At 41.7% G+C, this 14,776-nt stretch overlaps 1 protein-coding gene across 1 annotated transcript in view; it reads right to left on the bottom strand.

Moving 5' to 3' along the window:
• Nucleotides 1-14,776, bottom strand: part of HACL1 (2-hydroxyacyl-CoA lyase 1) — a gene marked incomplete in the record, with an annotated part of 1,125,147 nt that overhangs the window by 1,083,741 nt on the left and 26,630 nt on the right. The window contains 1 exon segment of the mRNA XM_044066839.1: nucleotides 4,832-4,936. Within this exon segment, the coding sequence (XP_043922774.1) occupies nucleotides 4,832-4,936 (105 nt within the window).

The raw sequence follows: 14,776 nt of genomic DNA, 5'->3' as shown, positions 1-14,776 counted from the left end.
ATACATAAATAGGCATGCACTGAACGGAAAGTTAGAAACACAAATGCATGTCAGTAATTACGGACCACAGATTTTTAAGAATCATAACTCATTTCGCTAAAAGCAGACTTAATAGTTAAAAAAAGCACATACATGAACATTTGGCAAGCAGATAAAAATGATTTAAAAGAAAAAAAAAACCTAGTCAATGCAAACAGATGAACGGGAGAAATTTAGGTAGCAGAGAAATGGCTAAAAATCTCGGCACTTGCAGTGTTCTAGAAAGTATGTTAAAAATTACAGATACACAGCATACCAACTTCAGCAGAGTCTGGGTGAACCTTTCCATTGAGAAAATGAAGAACTTAACAAGCCAAAATTAATTTATCTGAAAAATGAAGATTCGAATGATTATGCAGCAAGGAGGGAATTGTCCAATAGCAGCGATGTAGGAACGCAAAGCCAAAGCGGAGTTGTGACTAGACTGCAAAACACCATTGGAACCGAAGACATACAGGATGTCTGTAAGCAAACTGATACTGTGGGTGGGAATTGAATGACGCGACAAAGTGGGCGTTCCTTTGATGTGCTTTTAGAGCGGACCCGAATTTTAAACACTGGGATTGTCCCTTTAAGGATGTTATCAGTTCACTGACTGTCTTTTTGATTCTGTTATCAGCTACGTCTTTCTGCAGATACAACAAGACAGCCTGAACAGCTCGTAGGATCACTGAAAAACAGGAATTGTTGCAGTTTATTTCATATAAGTTAGTTGTTCAAACAGCCAAAGAATTGCAACAATTCTTGCTGCTAAAGCCCACTAGTTTGTCGTCAGGGACAGCGCCTTGCTGGACTTGTCGTCACAGTCAGCAATGTACACAGACACAGCTCTCTTTTTCTCCATCAACCGATCCAACATCTGATACGGTGAATTCCACCTGGTGACAACTTCCTGATGAAGCTGATGTTTTGGTACACAGAGTTCTTCTTGGATGGCGTGAAGGCGCGAGGCAGCGCTTGAAGAGTGTCGAAAATGTCCCACAATCTTCCGTCACAATGTTATCAAGTCAGCAACAGATGACTGTCAGAATTCCATCATTCAGAGCCAGCTGCAGAGTGTGGGCAAAACAAGTGACACTGGGCAAATCCACATCCCATAACGCTTTGACCATGTTGGCACCTCCATCACGCAAGACCAAGTGGACACATTCTTTGTCAATATTCCAGCGATTCATCAGGTCAAGTAGAGCCTCAGCTAGTTGAGTCCCAGTGTGCTGTCCATCAAATTTTTGACAATGAAGGACGGCAGAACTGCATGCAAATGTGTCATCAATCCAATGTGCAGTTAAGCTCATGAAAGATTCTGTTGTTGTCTGTGCCGTCCACGTGTCTGTGGTTAGACACAGAAATCTTACTTCACTGACAGCAGTCTGGGCATGGCTCTGCACTGTGTTGTACATCTCTGGTATGATTTTTTCAGTGAATTATTTGTGGCTTGGTAGCAATCAATTCATTAAAGCCTCTATCATCAACAATTAAGTATGGCTGGATGTCAATGCAATCATTTTTGCGATGGTACGATGTATTTCGTTCGCCTCAGGACTATGAATGGACCATGTCTTTTTCTTGCCAATCATTTCGCTCAGTGTTTGCTGAACCATGCCAGTCTACTGAGTGTCAGACGTCCCACTTGCTGTTGCTACTTTCTTCTTGTTAACGACTTCTTTGCATTCCTCAGGATGCTTATAGGACACATGATTATTTAGTGAAGATGTTGTAAATGACTTTGCTGATCCACCTCCGTGAGAAATGACTGCTTTGCACAACTGGCACATTGCTTTTGTTTCATCACATATCATGAAATAATTCCAAACTGGACTTCACTTACCCATCAGTGAACTACCCAAACGTAATCTTCACTTAAGTTACAGCTGTAATACGATCATACAAAAATAGGCTACAAGGTAACACAGTGTCAATAATATGCTAATGACTGTCCTGTACATCAGTAAGCTCACTGGCGCAACCACGACCTAGCATGCACAGGCATAAAAGATCTAACATGATGCCAGCCACCTCCCTTCAATACATTCCACGACAGCATTTTTTTTTTTTTTTTTTTACACAGCATCCCATTGATTCCATGTTAAGGTAGATAAAATCTTACCGGTACAACTACGTTATGGACGGCCCACCAACTGACACGGACCATACTGCCGCTACACCTACAGACTGGTTGCGCCAGTGAGCTTACTCATGTACAGGACTGTATATACGTAGGTACGCGGACATGTGACCACTATTCGTATTCGGTCTGAGCACCACTATTCTGCCAGATACGAATAGACTATTCGGCCTGCTATTCAGGACCGAAGTGAATATTCGGTACAGCCTTAGTTAAAACTGAAGTGTTTGAACTGGACACTCAAAGGGGCTTAATCAATATTGTTTGCCCTTACTGAAAATTACTTCCACTTCTGAATGCATCATTTTTCCCACTCTCCCTACAGCAGCCACGAGCGCCTCTCCTCATTCACTGGGTCTACCTGAACCACCTTAGCCTCCTCCTGGTTCAACACAGCCAAGATGAAGAGCTTGAGGACACTGGTGAAAAGTCATACTGTGCTGGGGAGTATGTCTTAACTCCTCCCACCTGCTGGCAGCCCTTTAACTTCATCTGAAACCCTGTGTCTGTAGGTGTATGCACACTTCCATACATGCTCACTTTTCAACTAAGTGGCACAACTCTCACACAGCACAGAGCTTAAACTCATACCCTGCTTACTGCAGTGAGTTTGGGCTGCCTCTCTTCCTTCCAGAATGGATGAGCCAGCATCGGCCACTCACTCCTGTCCCCCACGCAGCCCCATCCAGAGCACGTGCCACTAGTTGAAAACAGCTCGTCTGGGTTGCAGTAATAGCTTTATCTCTCTGTGCCACAGGGCCATTTATTGTATACATATACATATAATATATATACATATAATATATATATATATATATATATATATATATATATATATATAGAGAGGTTGAGTAAGTGGCCCGTTTCTGATAAGAATACGTCACTCCTTTAATAATATTATCCTCCAGACTGAAAGACTGAGTGAATTTAAGGTGGGATGAAGAACTTTGGCTTCTTACTCTGTTAACAGTTGTTACAACACAGAAAACCATAGCAATCCTGGCCAAGCTAGGACTATTGCAATCAACTTAGTTCTGCTCTTAGCAGTTTCTCTGAAGAAATGGAAATGGAGAGAAGACATAGTTATTTCCTGATCTGAATGACATAAGAAAGTTTGTGAATTCCAAGCGTTTAGCTGATGAGTTAGAGAGAGAACCTTTGAGGTGTGCATTTAGATACTAATAAATGGATCTTTTTTGGCATGCCCTAAAGATCCAACTTAATGAATGACTTTCCAGGGGAAAACAATACCCCTCTATTGGTGATCTACTTTTAAAAAGAGACACTTTTTTTAATTATTGCTTTTCATTTGTTAACCAGCTAATCCCTATCTGGCACAAACGTATCTTTAAGGGATGAACAAGAAACACTGTATGATAAAGGAACATGCTCAGAATGTCAAAGAAGGTAAGCAGAAACAGAAGGAATCAATCAAATAACTACAGGATGATTTATTAGCGCCTATCATTAATCTTTGGTGATAGACTGTTAAATAAATATGTCATTAGCTATGATGAGATGAACATAGCACCGTCAGTCCCATTAATAAGTTGCAAGGGATCTCCAACTAAAGTAACTCCTTCGTCAATGACTTTAGTAAAGGAAATGTGTGGAGTTTACAGAATCTAATACTGCTTTATACTCATAGAGGTCTTTGCAAGTACAGTCGTAGATTAACGAAGGAGCTCAAGTTATATACAGACTGACAAGAAAATATTCATCAGGTTGCCTAGGACTAATAGAAGAAATGGTCAGGTAGAGAAAGGGAAAAAAACAGATGCTAAAGGGCTGCAAATAAGATAACTGGTATTATTCGGTCAACAGCTTTGTAAGTTAGCATGATAAGCATATTTCTGCTTAATGAATAAAGCTTTTCTAAATAACTCATATGAGCTATAAAATTGCAAAACACCATTCAAATACTGTGAAATAATTTTAGAAGTCATACAACATTTCCTGCATTTAAGTATGATATACTGTGTTCAACTTATGTGTATTTAATTACACAGTTAAATACAACTTTAAAAAATATTAAAACAGCTATAGCAATACTCTACCGGTAATATGTACATTCACAATGGCAATTCAGAATAACAGAGGATCACTAATCTGTATCGTACGGACCATTACTGTTTTGGTCTGCCTCAGTGGAACAGAGGAATGAAGCCTTGACTGTGATCCAGATAATATGAGATTGAGTAGCAGCTTAGTCAATGGAGAAAACAGTGTGTGAAATGAGAGGGAGCAGCATTTTGCCTGCAATTTGGCACTCTCTGGTGATGTGGCATGCTATGCTGACAAGACAGATGAGGATATGGCTGGAGACGACTGATGTTACGTGTGGGGATGTTCATTATTTCACTATTCTGCCCACTTAGAACATGACAGAGGCCCTGCTCCAGAGGTGCAGCTATGGCCTTTGCAACTTGCCTACGGCCAAGAGAGTCACAGCCCTAAGGAGCTGTAACACAGACATCATGGTTAGCAGCAGTAGGGTCAGAAAGCAGCAGCTGTAAGTTAGAAGGTATGGGGGGCATTAATTACTGTTTTGAGGCACAGCAACCAATGACACATTCTAACAGAATAAAGTAAGGCTACTAAAAATATATGCAATAAAATCTCAACAATACAACTTTAATGCAGTATAAAATAATGATGCATACGTACAGCTTGTTCATTCCTCATTCCCACGTACTTAATTCCAACTGCTTGGGCTGCCATTGCTACTTCAATCACAGGGACGCCAACAATGCCAAACATGTATTCTACTTCCTGGCAAAAACACAAAATATTTGTTCACTTGTTTGCATGTTTATGGTTGATCGCTTAACACCTGTATTTGAATTCAGTAACGTAATATGCAGTCTGTACACATAAACATACAATGTACTCTGCAAAAATGCAATGAAATGTACAGAATAACTGCCACATGTTGGAGGAATGCTTTCAGGAAATCAAGTACATTCTCATACTAGAGAACTTAGCATGAAGCAGGAGACCAGCTACACTTAGAAATGGTAAATAAGACAGCATTCTTGAAACATTAAGATAAGAGCAGGTACTAATACTGAGGATAACTGGCTTCACTGAACACAAAGACCAAGAGTGTCTTCACAGAATGTAGTGATTACCTCAGATTGGAAGACAGTTTATGACATAAAAAGATACGCAAGAGTTTTTTTGTGAGTGAAATGAGTGATCAGAGAGCACTGTGCTGAAAATCATGCAGATTAAAATAATAAAAGAAACATTCTGCTCGAGTTAATCCACAATTACCAAAGACAAAAATGAAAAGACCTGGGTACAATGATTGCACCATATTGTACTGCAAGAGCAAATGAATCCCAAGAAATCATTACTGATATGCACAAGTAAACCAAATAAATTATAAACAAACACCACAAACCAAGGACCAGTAAAAAAACAGGAAAACTCCACAGATGAATACGACCAAGCCAAGCAAAAAAATATTGTTGAACTGCCTTTAAATAAAGCATCCCAAATAAACGAACACCAACAAGAATCTATCAAGCGCTTTCGCCTGGTTAATACCAGGCTTTAAATTATAACCCACAAATATGCACTCATACAGATCAGCCACTGGGGATGCACAAAAGCCAGTGCATTTCTTCGTGCCGGTCCCAAACCTGGATAAATAGGGAGGGTTATGTCAGGAAAGGCATCTGGTGTAAAACCTCTGCCAAATGACATATGGAACATGTGCGGACAACAGTACAGACTGAAGATCAGTTGAGGCCTTGGTTAACCACCACCAGTACTGTTAGCCAACAGGGTGGTGGCGGAAATTGGGCTACGGTTGGCTGAAGGAGAAGAAGAGGGGGAAGGCATGCCCGGAAGCAGAAAAAGAGGACGAAGGTTAGCAGTGAAGGTAGGAACTCAATGTTGGCAGTATGACTGGTATAGGGAGAGAGCTAGCTGATATGATGGAGAGAAGGAAGGTTGATATATTGTGTGTGCAAGAGATCAGATGGAAGGGGAGTAAGGCCAGCTGTATAGGAGACAGGTTCAAATTGTTCTATCAAGCTGTGAATGGGAGGAGAAATGGGGTAGGGGTTATCCTGAAGTAACAGTATGCCAAGAGTGCTTTGGAGGTGAAGAGAGTGTTGGATAGAGTGATGTTTATGAAGCTGGAAATTGATGGTATAATGATGAATGCTGTTAGTGCATACACTCCGCAAGTTGGTTGTGTGATGGATGAGAAAGAAAAATTTTGGAGTGAGTTGGATGAAGTGGTGGTGAGTGTACCCAAGGGTGACAGACTGGTGATTGCAGTGGATTTCAATGGGCATGCTGGTGAAGGGAACAGATGGGATGAGGAAGTGATGGGCGGGTATGGTGTTAAGGAAGTGATGGGCAGGTATGGTGTTAAGGAAGTGATGGGCAGGTATGGTGTTAAGGAGAGGAATGCAGAAGGTCAGATGGTAATGGATTTTGCGAAAAGGATGGACATGGCTATGGTGAATACGTATTTTAAGAAGAGAGAGGAGCATGGGGTTACGTACAAGAGTGGAGGAAGACGCACACAGGTGGATTATATCCTATGCAAGAGGGCCAGTCTGAAGGAGATTGGAGACTAAGTGGTGACAGGGGAAACTGTAGTTAGGCAGCATAGAATATTGGTCTGTAGGATGACGCTGACGATCAAGAAGAGGAGGACGAGTGTGAGAGCAGTGTCAAGGATCAAATAGTGGAAGTTGAAAAAGGGCGATTGCAAGGTGGAGTTCAGAGAAGAGTTAAAACAGGCACTGAGGGGCAGTGAAAATTACCGAATAGCTGGGTAACTACAGCAGAGGTGGTAAGGGAGACCGCTAGAAAGGTGCTTGATGCAATTCTGGACAGAGGAAGGAGGACAAGGAGACCTGGTGGTGGAATGAAGAAGTATAGGACAGTACACAGAGGAAGACACCGGTGAAGAATAAGTGGGATTGTCAGAGAGATGAAGAAAATAGACAGAAGTATAAGGAGATGAGAAGCATGGCAAAGACAGAGGTGTCAAAGGATAAGGGATATGGAGAGTTGCATGAAAGGTTGGACACTATAGAGGGAGAAAAGGACCTGTACTGATTGGCTAGACAGAGGGACCAAGCTGTGAAAGATGTGCAGCAGGTAAGGGTGATAAAGGAAAGTGAGGGGAAACATACTCACAAGTGAGGAGAGTATGTTGAGTAGATGGAAAGAGTATTTTGAGAGGCTGATGAATGAAGAGAATGAGAAAGAGAGAGAAGGTTGGATAATGTGGGGATAGTGAATCAGGAAGTGAAACAGATTAGCAAGGAGGAAGTAAGGACAGCTATGAAGAGGATGAAGAATGGAAAGGCTGTTGGTCCAGATGACATACCTGTGGAAGCATGGAGGTGCTTAGGAGAAATGGCAGTTGAGTTTTTAACCAGACTGTTTAATAAAATCTTGGAATGTCAGAGGATGCCTGAGGAGTGGGGAAAAAGTGTTTTGGTACGTATTTCTAAGAATAAGTGTGATGTGCAGCATGTAGTAACTACAGAAGGATAAAACTGTTCACAGCTTGAAGTTATGGTAAAGAGTAGTGGAAGCTAGGTTAAGAAGGCAGGTAATGATTAGTGATCAGCAGTATGGTTTCATGCCGGGAAAGAGCACTACAGATGTGATGTTTGCTCTTGGAGTATTGATGGAGAAATATGGAGGAGGTCAGAAACGAGTTGCATTGTGTCTTTGTGGACTTGGAGAAAGCATATAACAGGGTGCCTAGAGAGGAGTTGTGGTATTGTATGAGGAAGTCGGGAGTGGCAGAGAAGTATGTAAGAGTGGTACAGGATAAGTACGATGGTAGTGTGACAGTGGTGAGGTCTGCAGTGGGAGTGACGGATGCGTTTAAGGTGGAGGTGGGATTACATCAAAGATCAGCTCTGAGCCCTTTCTTATTTGCAATAGTGATGGACAGGTTGACAGACAAGATCAGACAGGAGGTCCCATGGACTATGATGTTTGCAGATGAGATTGTGATCTGTAGTGAGAGTAGAGACCAGGTTGAGGAGACCCTGGAGAGGTGGAGATATGCTCTAGAGAGGAGAGGACTGAAGGTCAGCAGGACTAACCCAGAATATATGCATGTGAAAGAGGGAGGATAGAGGAATGGGGAGGATGCAGGGACTAGAGTTGGCAAAGGTGGATGACTTTAAGCACTTTGGATCAACAGTTCAGAGTAATGGTGAGTGTGGAAGAGAGGTGAAGAAGAGAGTACAGGCAGGGTGGAATGGGTGGATGAGAGAGAGAGTCTTAGGAGTGATTTGTGACAGACTGGTACCAGTAAGACTGAAAGGTGAGACCAGCTATGCTGTATGGGTTGGAGACGGTGGCACTGACAAAAAGGCAGGAGTCAGAGCTGGAAGTGGCAGAGTTAAAGATGTTAAAATTTGCACTGGGTGTGACGAGGATGGACAGGAGTAGGAATCAGTATATTACAGGGTCAGCTCAGGTTGGACAGTTTGGAGACAAAAGTCAGAAAGGCAAGATTGCATTGGTTTGGACATGTGCTGAGGAGGGATGCTGGGTATATTGGAAAAAGGATGGAGCTGCCAGGTAAGAGAAAAGAGGAAGGCCTTAGATAAGGTTTATGGATGTGGTGAAAGAGGACATGCAGGTGGTTGGTGTGACACAGCAAGATGCAGAGGACAGGAAGAAATGGAAACAGATGATCCACTGTGGAAACCCCTAATGGGAACAGCCGAAAGAAAAGAAGACAGATCACCACTATTCAAATTTCTATAACAAAACTCTGAACATTTACCTAAAAAGATTTGAAATCGGCAATCTAAACTTGCTAATCAAAATTATATTAACATAAAATACTACTTCAAACAGTAGACAGGGAAACTTAAATCCAAGACAACTACTACAAACAGGAGATGGAGAAACCCAAACCCATGACAAACACCATATCTACTACAGTGCAGTCACTAACAGATTCATAGATTAGTAATAGATTAACTGCCCTTGTGGGCCATTTTAAGCCTAGCCAATTTCTTCATGTGTGAATCAAAGCCTGCACCTTGTGTCTGTAAGGTAAACACCTTAACTATTAGACGAACCTCCCACCCATAGATTAGGCTAACTGTCCTTATGAGTCATTTTAAGCCTAGTTAATTACCTCATGTGAGAATCAAACCATGTGCCTTGTGTCTGTAAGGTAAACACTTTAACCATTATGCCAACTTCCCACCTTAAGAACTTCTGCTACCATACAAACCATACTTGCAGTTCCACATGGTAGAAGGAAATACACAACCAACACAATACAGCTCAGTCTGCACAGGAGGGACTACCACCAAAAACAAATACAAAGAAAAATAAATATCAGTAATCAACATCCCAAAATCTGATAGAAACCTTCTAATTAACTGTTCTGTCAACACAGTAAACCTAACAGCAGAGCATAAAGTCAGCCATACTAGGAAATGAAACCAAAAGTGGACAAAAATAGGTGGAAAAAGAAAATGCACTATACATGTATGCATAAATATTTTGTGTGGGCGCATGTATGTATGTATATAAGAATATGAACAGAAAGCAGGAGGCCTGCAACATTTAGAAATGCTCAGCATAATACAGCATCCTTGAAAGAGACAGGAAGATACTTTAAACCCCACAATATTTTAAAGTGGAAAATAGAGAGACATGATCGAAAAACCGCAGACTGATCAAGAGTTGATGTAGGAGCGTCTTTGGCAATGTGAATTTAAAACAAAAGATAAAAAGCTAACAATGGCAGTTCAGAATAGTGGACACATGCAATGGTTTACAAAATGTATAAAAAAAGTTAGGGGACACAGGAAAATGTAGGTTTTGCAGGAAAGAACTACAGTTTCACATCCTGTTGCAAGTTATAATATATTTGTAGTTGATGGTTCTTAACACTGAAAGACACAATGTGCCAAGGCTGTTACAAATGAGAATGCATAAACAGATAGCTGAGAGGCACTGGAAACAACAAAGGATACTGAAAATGAAGTTACGATCAAATGATCATGTGGGTACCTCTCAACTGTACAGATTTTCGGCCTCATATATTTGGTGTGTTCCTCTTAAAATCTGTACTTTTCTGGAAAATGGTTGAGGATTGAAGTCATTAAATTATAGCAAACATTTGAGTTTAAGACTCAACATCCTTCAGAAAATTCTTGGTAATGCAAAACCTATTATTCTATCAACTTTCTAAGTTTGTAAGAGCAATATTTAAAATCTGTCCCTATTTGCCCCCTCATCATTTTAGGCTTTGTCCAGATTTTTTGCTCCAAGAGGTTGAGAGGTATGCCGGTGTTTCACCCAATGCCAACAGTTAAGAAAATATATGCTAATCTTACTAAAGTCAATGAGAAAAGTACAAAAGCAGCAACGGTGATCAAAATCGCTACATCTAATGACTACAATGTGTTACGTACTAAAAGAAATAAACGTTATAACATTTCAAGACATGCAAGCAGAAACTAGATAAATGTGGAATCAGGAAAACTGAGAATTCCAGTGGTAACAGGATCAACTGGGTTAAAAAATAAAAACTTCCAGTCATACTTAAATGTGGTATCAATACAAGCAACCACATCTGAACTACAGAAACAGTCGATTCTAGGTACACTGTGGGTGCTGAGAAGAGCGCTTCTGGCAAACATTATAGACCGAAGGGCTGCTTGCTGCACTCACTTCTGACTTTTACCAATACCTAAGCAGCTGCATGCAAAAGTCAGTACACGTTTGCTCTAAATACAATGGTAAGCAAAGGAACAAACCTCTTTATTGGTACTCCTGTATTGATAAAATGTATAACTAAAGACAAAAAATAATAAATAAGAAGAAATCTCCATCCCCTTATCTCAGGACCACACTAAAACAAGCCACCAAGAAACTTCAGAGCACTATTAGAAAAAAATAGAGAGAAGTACAAGCTTAAAGTTGTTACAGATATCAGAAGAAACTACAAATCTTTCTTCTGACATGTCAAGAAACTAAAGAATAATGTCCAACAATGCGCGGACCTCATCCATATCATCATATACTCTGATCCCGATAATATTAAGTGCATATTTGTGCCCTACTTTTCATAGAGATGCAGAAATCCCAGATTCAGCAGTTCATCAATGCAATCCAATTAGTATATCTTTGGAAAAATGTATTTAAAAGAATGCATGATGAAATATTTTTTTTCTCTCTGTCTTGGGACTATAAAAAATGAGATGATTTGTACCCTGATGGAAGTGGTTTTGCTGTTTTTTTTTTTTTTTTTTTTAATTCTAATAAAAAATATGTATTACCAACAACTGCAAGGAGTAGCAATGGGAGCAGAAATGACCCCAACTTTTGCTAATATGTACAGCAGAATGGTGAGATAATTGTTCATAGGATCAGAACACAACAGCATAAATAGACCCTTCAACCCTGTCACTTACATTCCACTGTGTTGCTCATACACTACTTTCTTCCTTTTGTTATGCAACCTATTTATGCTGCAATTCCACAAGTGTGGATCGTTTTTTTGAACTTGTCCTGTGCTAATTTCTGGTATATACCATTCGTAGGTTCATAGGTAGGTACTAGGCTATCGGCCCTACGTCCTATACAGCCCTAGCCATAACGATTCCCTGGCTATTGCTTCCCACAAATATCTACTTTCCTGGACCCCTGTCTAGCAGGGCTACTGATGTGAACCCCGGGGTGAATTTCCTAGCTCCCATCTAATAGTCAAGGTTCTTTTTGAAGAGGGCCATTGAAGTGCTCTGCCTGACATGTACGGGCAGTCTATTCCAGAGTATGGGGAGTCTCTGGGTCAGGAACCTATCCCTCCAACATGTTCTATTCATTGTGATGACAAGGTTAAGATCCCTGGAGTGTGTGACTCGGAGGGATTAGGATTTCTTTAAGGGTAGCATGTCCAACAACTCTGGGTTTGACATGGCCTTGTATATTAGGCAGAGATCGCCTTTGAGTAAGCGATATGCGACAGAGTACAGCTGGAGTTTCTTTAGATGGTCAGCATAAGGCATCTGCTTTAGGCCTGTGATTCTTTTAGTGAGGTATTTCTGCTGCCTTTCTAATTGTTGCAGATGTCTTGTGAGGTACATGCCAAATGGGGCACTGTATTCTATAATGGGTCTAATGAGTGATGAGTACAGAGGGACAGTGACCTCCTTTTTTCTGGATGAAAAGCCCTTAGAAAATCCTTCTACGTGGCACACCTCATCACTAACTGTTGTGGCTATGTGGTTATCAAAGGTGAGACCACTGTCCACCTGTGTCCCTATGTCTCTTATCTTTTGGTGTTTAGTGTACTGCCACCTATGTGGTAGTTCACTGGTACGTGGTTTTTCCCAAAGGGGACAACTACACACTTTCTGGCATTTAGCTTGAGCCCATGGCTCTGGCACCAGGCATCTGTTTTGGTAAGGCCCTTTTGTAGTATATCCACATCATTTGGGGATTCAATAATGGCTCCCAGCTTGCAGTCATCTGCGAACTTTGTAAGCCAGAGTCCCTTAGTGTTGGTCTGTACTTCAGAGAAGTAGATGCCAAACAAGAGTGGTCCCAGGACAGAAGCCTGCGGTACACTACATATCTGAAGCTGGATTTGGAGTTGGCTACTTTTACAGTGCGTGTTCTGTCGGTAAACCAGTTTACAACCCATTGAATGATGTAGGGATTAATGCCCAGTTTAGTACGTTTAGCAAGGATTCCAGAGTGGGTGACAGTGTCGAAAGCCTCGGCGAGGTCCAAGTAGGCTGGGTGAACCACCTTACCCTCGTCCATGGCTCTGGAGACTGATTCAAAGAAGTCAGTCAGGTTCAGGAGGCAAGACCGGCCATTCATGAACCCAAACTGGGTGGGGTCCAGCGTTTGAAGGCTGCCAATGTCTTTGTTTATAAGTTCCATGATAATACATTCCATGGCCTTGCAATCAGGCTCGTCAGACTGATGCAACGGTATTTCCCGGGATCGATCCAAAGTGGATCCCCCCTTGTCGAGTGGGATATCTGTAGCTGTGCGGAACTCTGTGGGCACGAAGCCAGAGGTAAGGTTATGATTAAACATGACACATAGGTGAGGTGCCAGTTCATTTTGTAGTTCATGCAGTACACAGCCCGGGATGTCGTCTGGTCCCATGGATGCTGTATTCTTGGCTTTGGAGAGTGCGTTTTTACCTGAGTGGCAGTGATTACCAGAATTTGGCATTCTTTCGGTATTGAGATGGACTCTTTAGGGGATGAGAGATGGGCGAAGTTGGCACTGAATCTGCCAGGATATTGACAATATCCTTGGTATCAGTATATCTAGTGCCATTCTGCTGTAGCTCAGAGCAGATCTCAGTATGCCCTTTAGATTCTTGACATAGCTATAGAATGCCTTGTGGTTGTCTTTGGAATCTTTGACAATTTTGTTTTCGTAACTAGCTTTGGAAGATTTTATGAGGGATCTCAGCTTTCTACTGAGGCTGGTGAGGGAGTTTTTTGAATCCTGGGTTCTAACTCTTTTCTGCAACAGTTTCTTGCTTATTTATGGCAGGGGACCACCAGATTGGCTTCCTTTGTTTGGAGGACAGCGTCTTGGTTCTATTTGGAATGGCTCAGTCCATGCACGAGTGAATGTGCTCGTACAGCACCTTAGTGTAGGATTCAGTTCCCATCTGAATGGGTGTGACTTGAGAAGCATGACGTTGGCTTTGGAGAAGTTTTTTTTACAGAGGTTTCCTTAAAGGGGGGGTGTGGGTGGGATGTGGATGTCAAGGGTGATTAGCTTATGGTGTGATCTGAACGAGGGGGTGACCACTGGTGTGGAGCATCGATCTCCCATGTTGGTAATGACCAGGTCTAGAATACTGGTACCCCTGGTGGGACTATGAATTAGTTGCGCTAGGGCGTTGGAATTTATGAATTCCAAGAACTGTTGAGCAAAGGTGATGGTACAGGAGTAGCCTTCCCAGTTAATGGCAGGGTAGTTAAAATCACCCAGTATTAGGGTGTTTGGTTGTATCTTAATATTTTCCAGTATGTTTAGAAAGATGTAGTGAGAATCTTGGGGCATGGTGGGGGATCTGTAGCAAGCTACAACTTGTATTGCAGTCTTACCTAGTGTTAGTCGCACCTGGAGAATTTCAGATGGATTGTGTTGGGCAACTAGCCTGGAGGTGTGAATATCCTTGGTGAATATGGGGACTCCTCCCCCTTTAGTGTTTCGGTCCTGGTTTTGTGGCCGAAAAGTGTGGTATGAGTTGTAGCCCGGTATCCCGGTATTGCAGGGGTGCTCTCTGGAGCTTTGAACCAAATCTCAGTTACTGCAGATATTGATGTTCTCCATTTTTAGGAGAGCCTCGAGAGAGTGCATCTTGTGGTTTAGATTTTAGGAGAGCCTCGAGAGAGTGCATCTTGAGGTTTAGAACCATTGTCTCTATACAGGTAGTACAGGGACTTTGTGTGTGAACAACTCTGCATTGGCAGTAGTGTTCTCTGGATTTAAAATTTTGCCAGGGTGTTACATAAAAGCGGGAAATTTGCCATGGAATAATTCCTAAAAGTTCCAAGGTTAGGTGGTGTCCCAAGCTTTATTTTGAGGGAAACAGTTTTGTACTCTAAC

This window comes from Protopterus annectens, chromosome 3.part1 (assembly GCF_019279795.1).
Source record: "Protopterus annectens isolate FY-2018-M chromosome 3.part1, PAN1.0, whole genome shotgun sequence".
In the NCBI taxonomy this organism is placed as follows: domain Eukaryota; kingdom Metazoa; phylum Chordata; order Ceratodontiformes; family Protopteridae; genus Protopterus; species Protopterus annectens.
The sequence above is the reverse complement of the archived record's forward strand: the minus strand, read 5'-3'. Positions and strand labels throughout refer to the sequence as shown.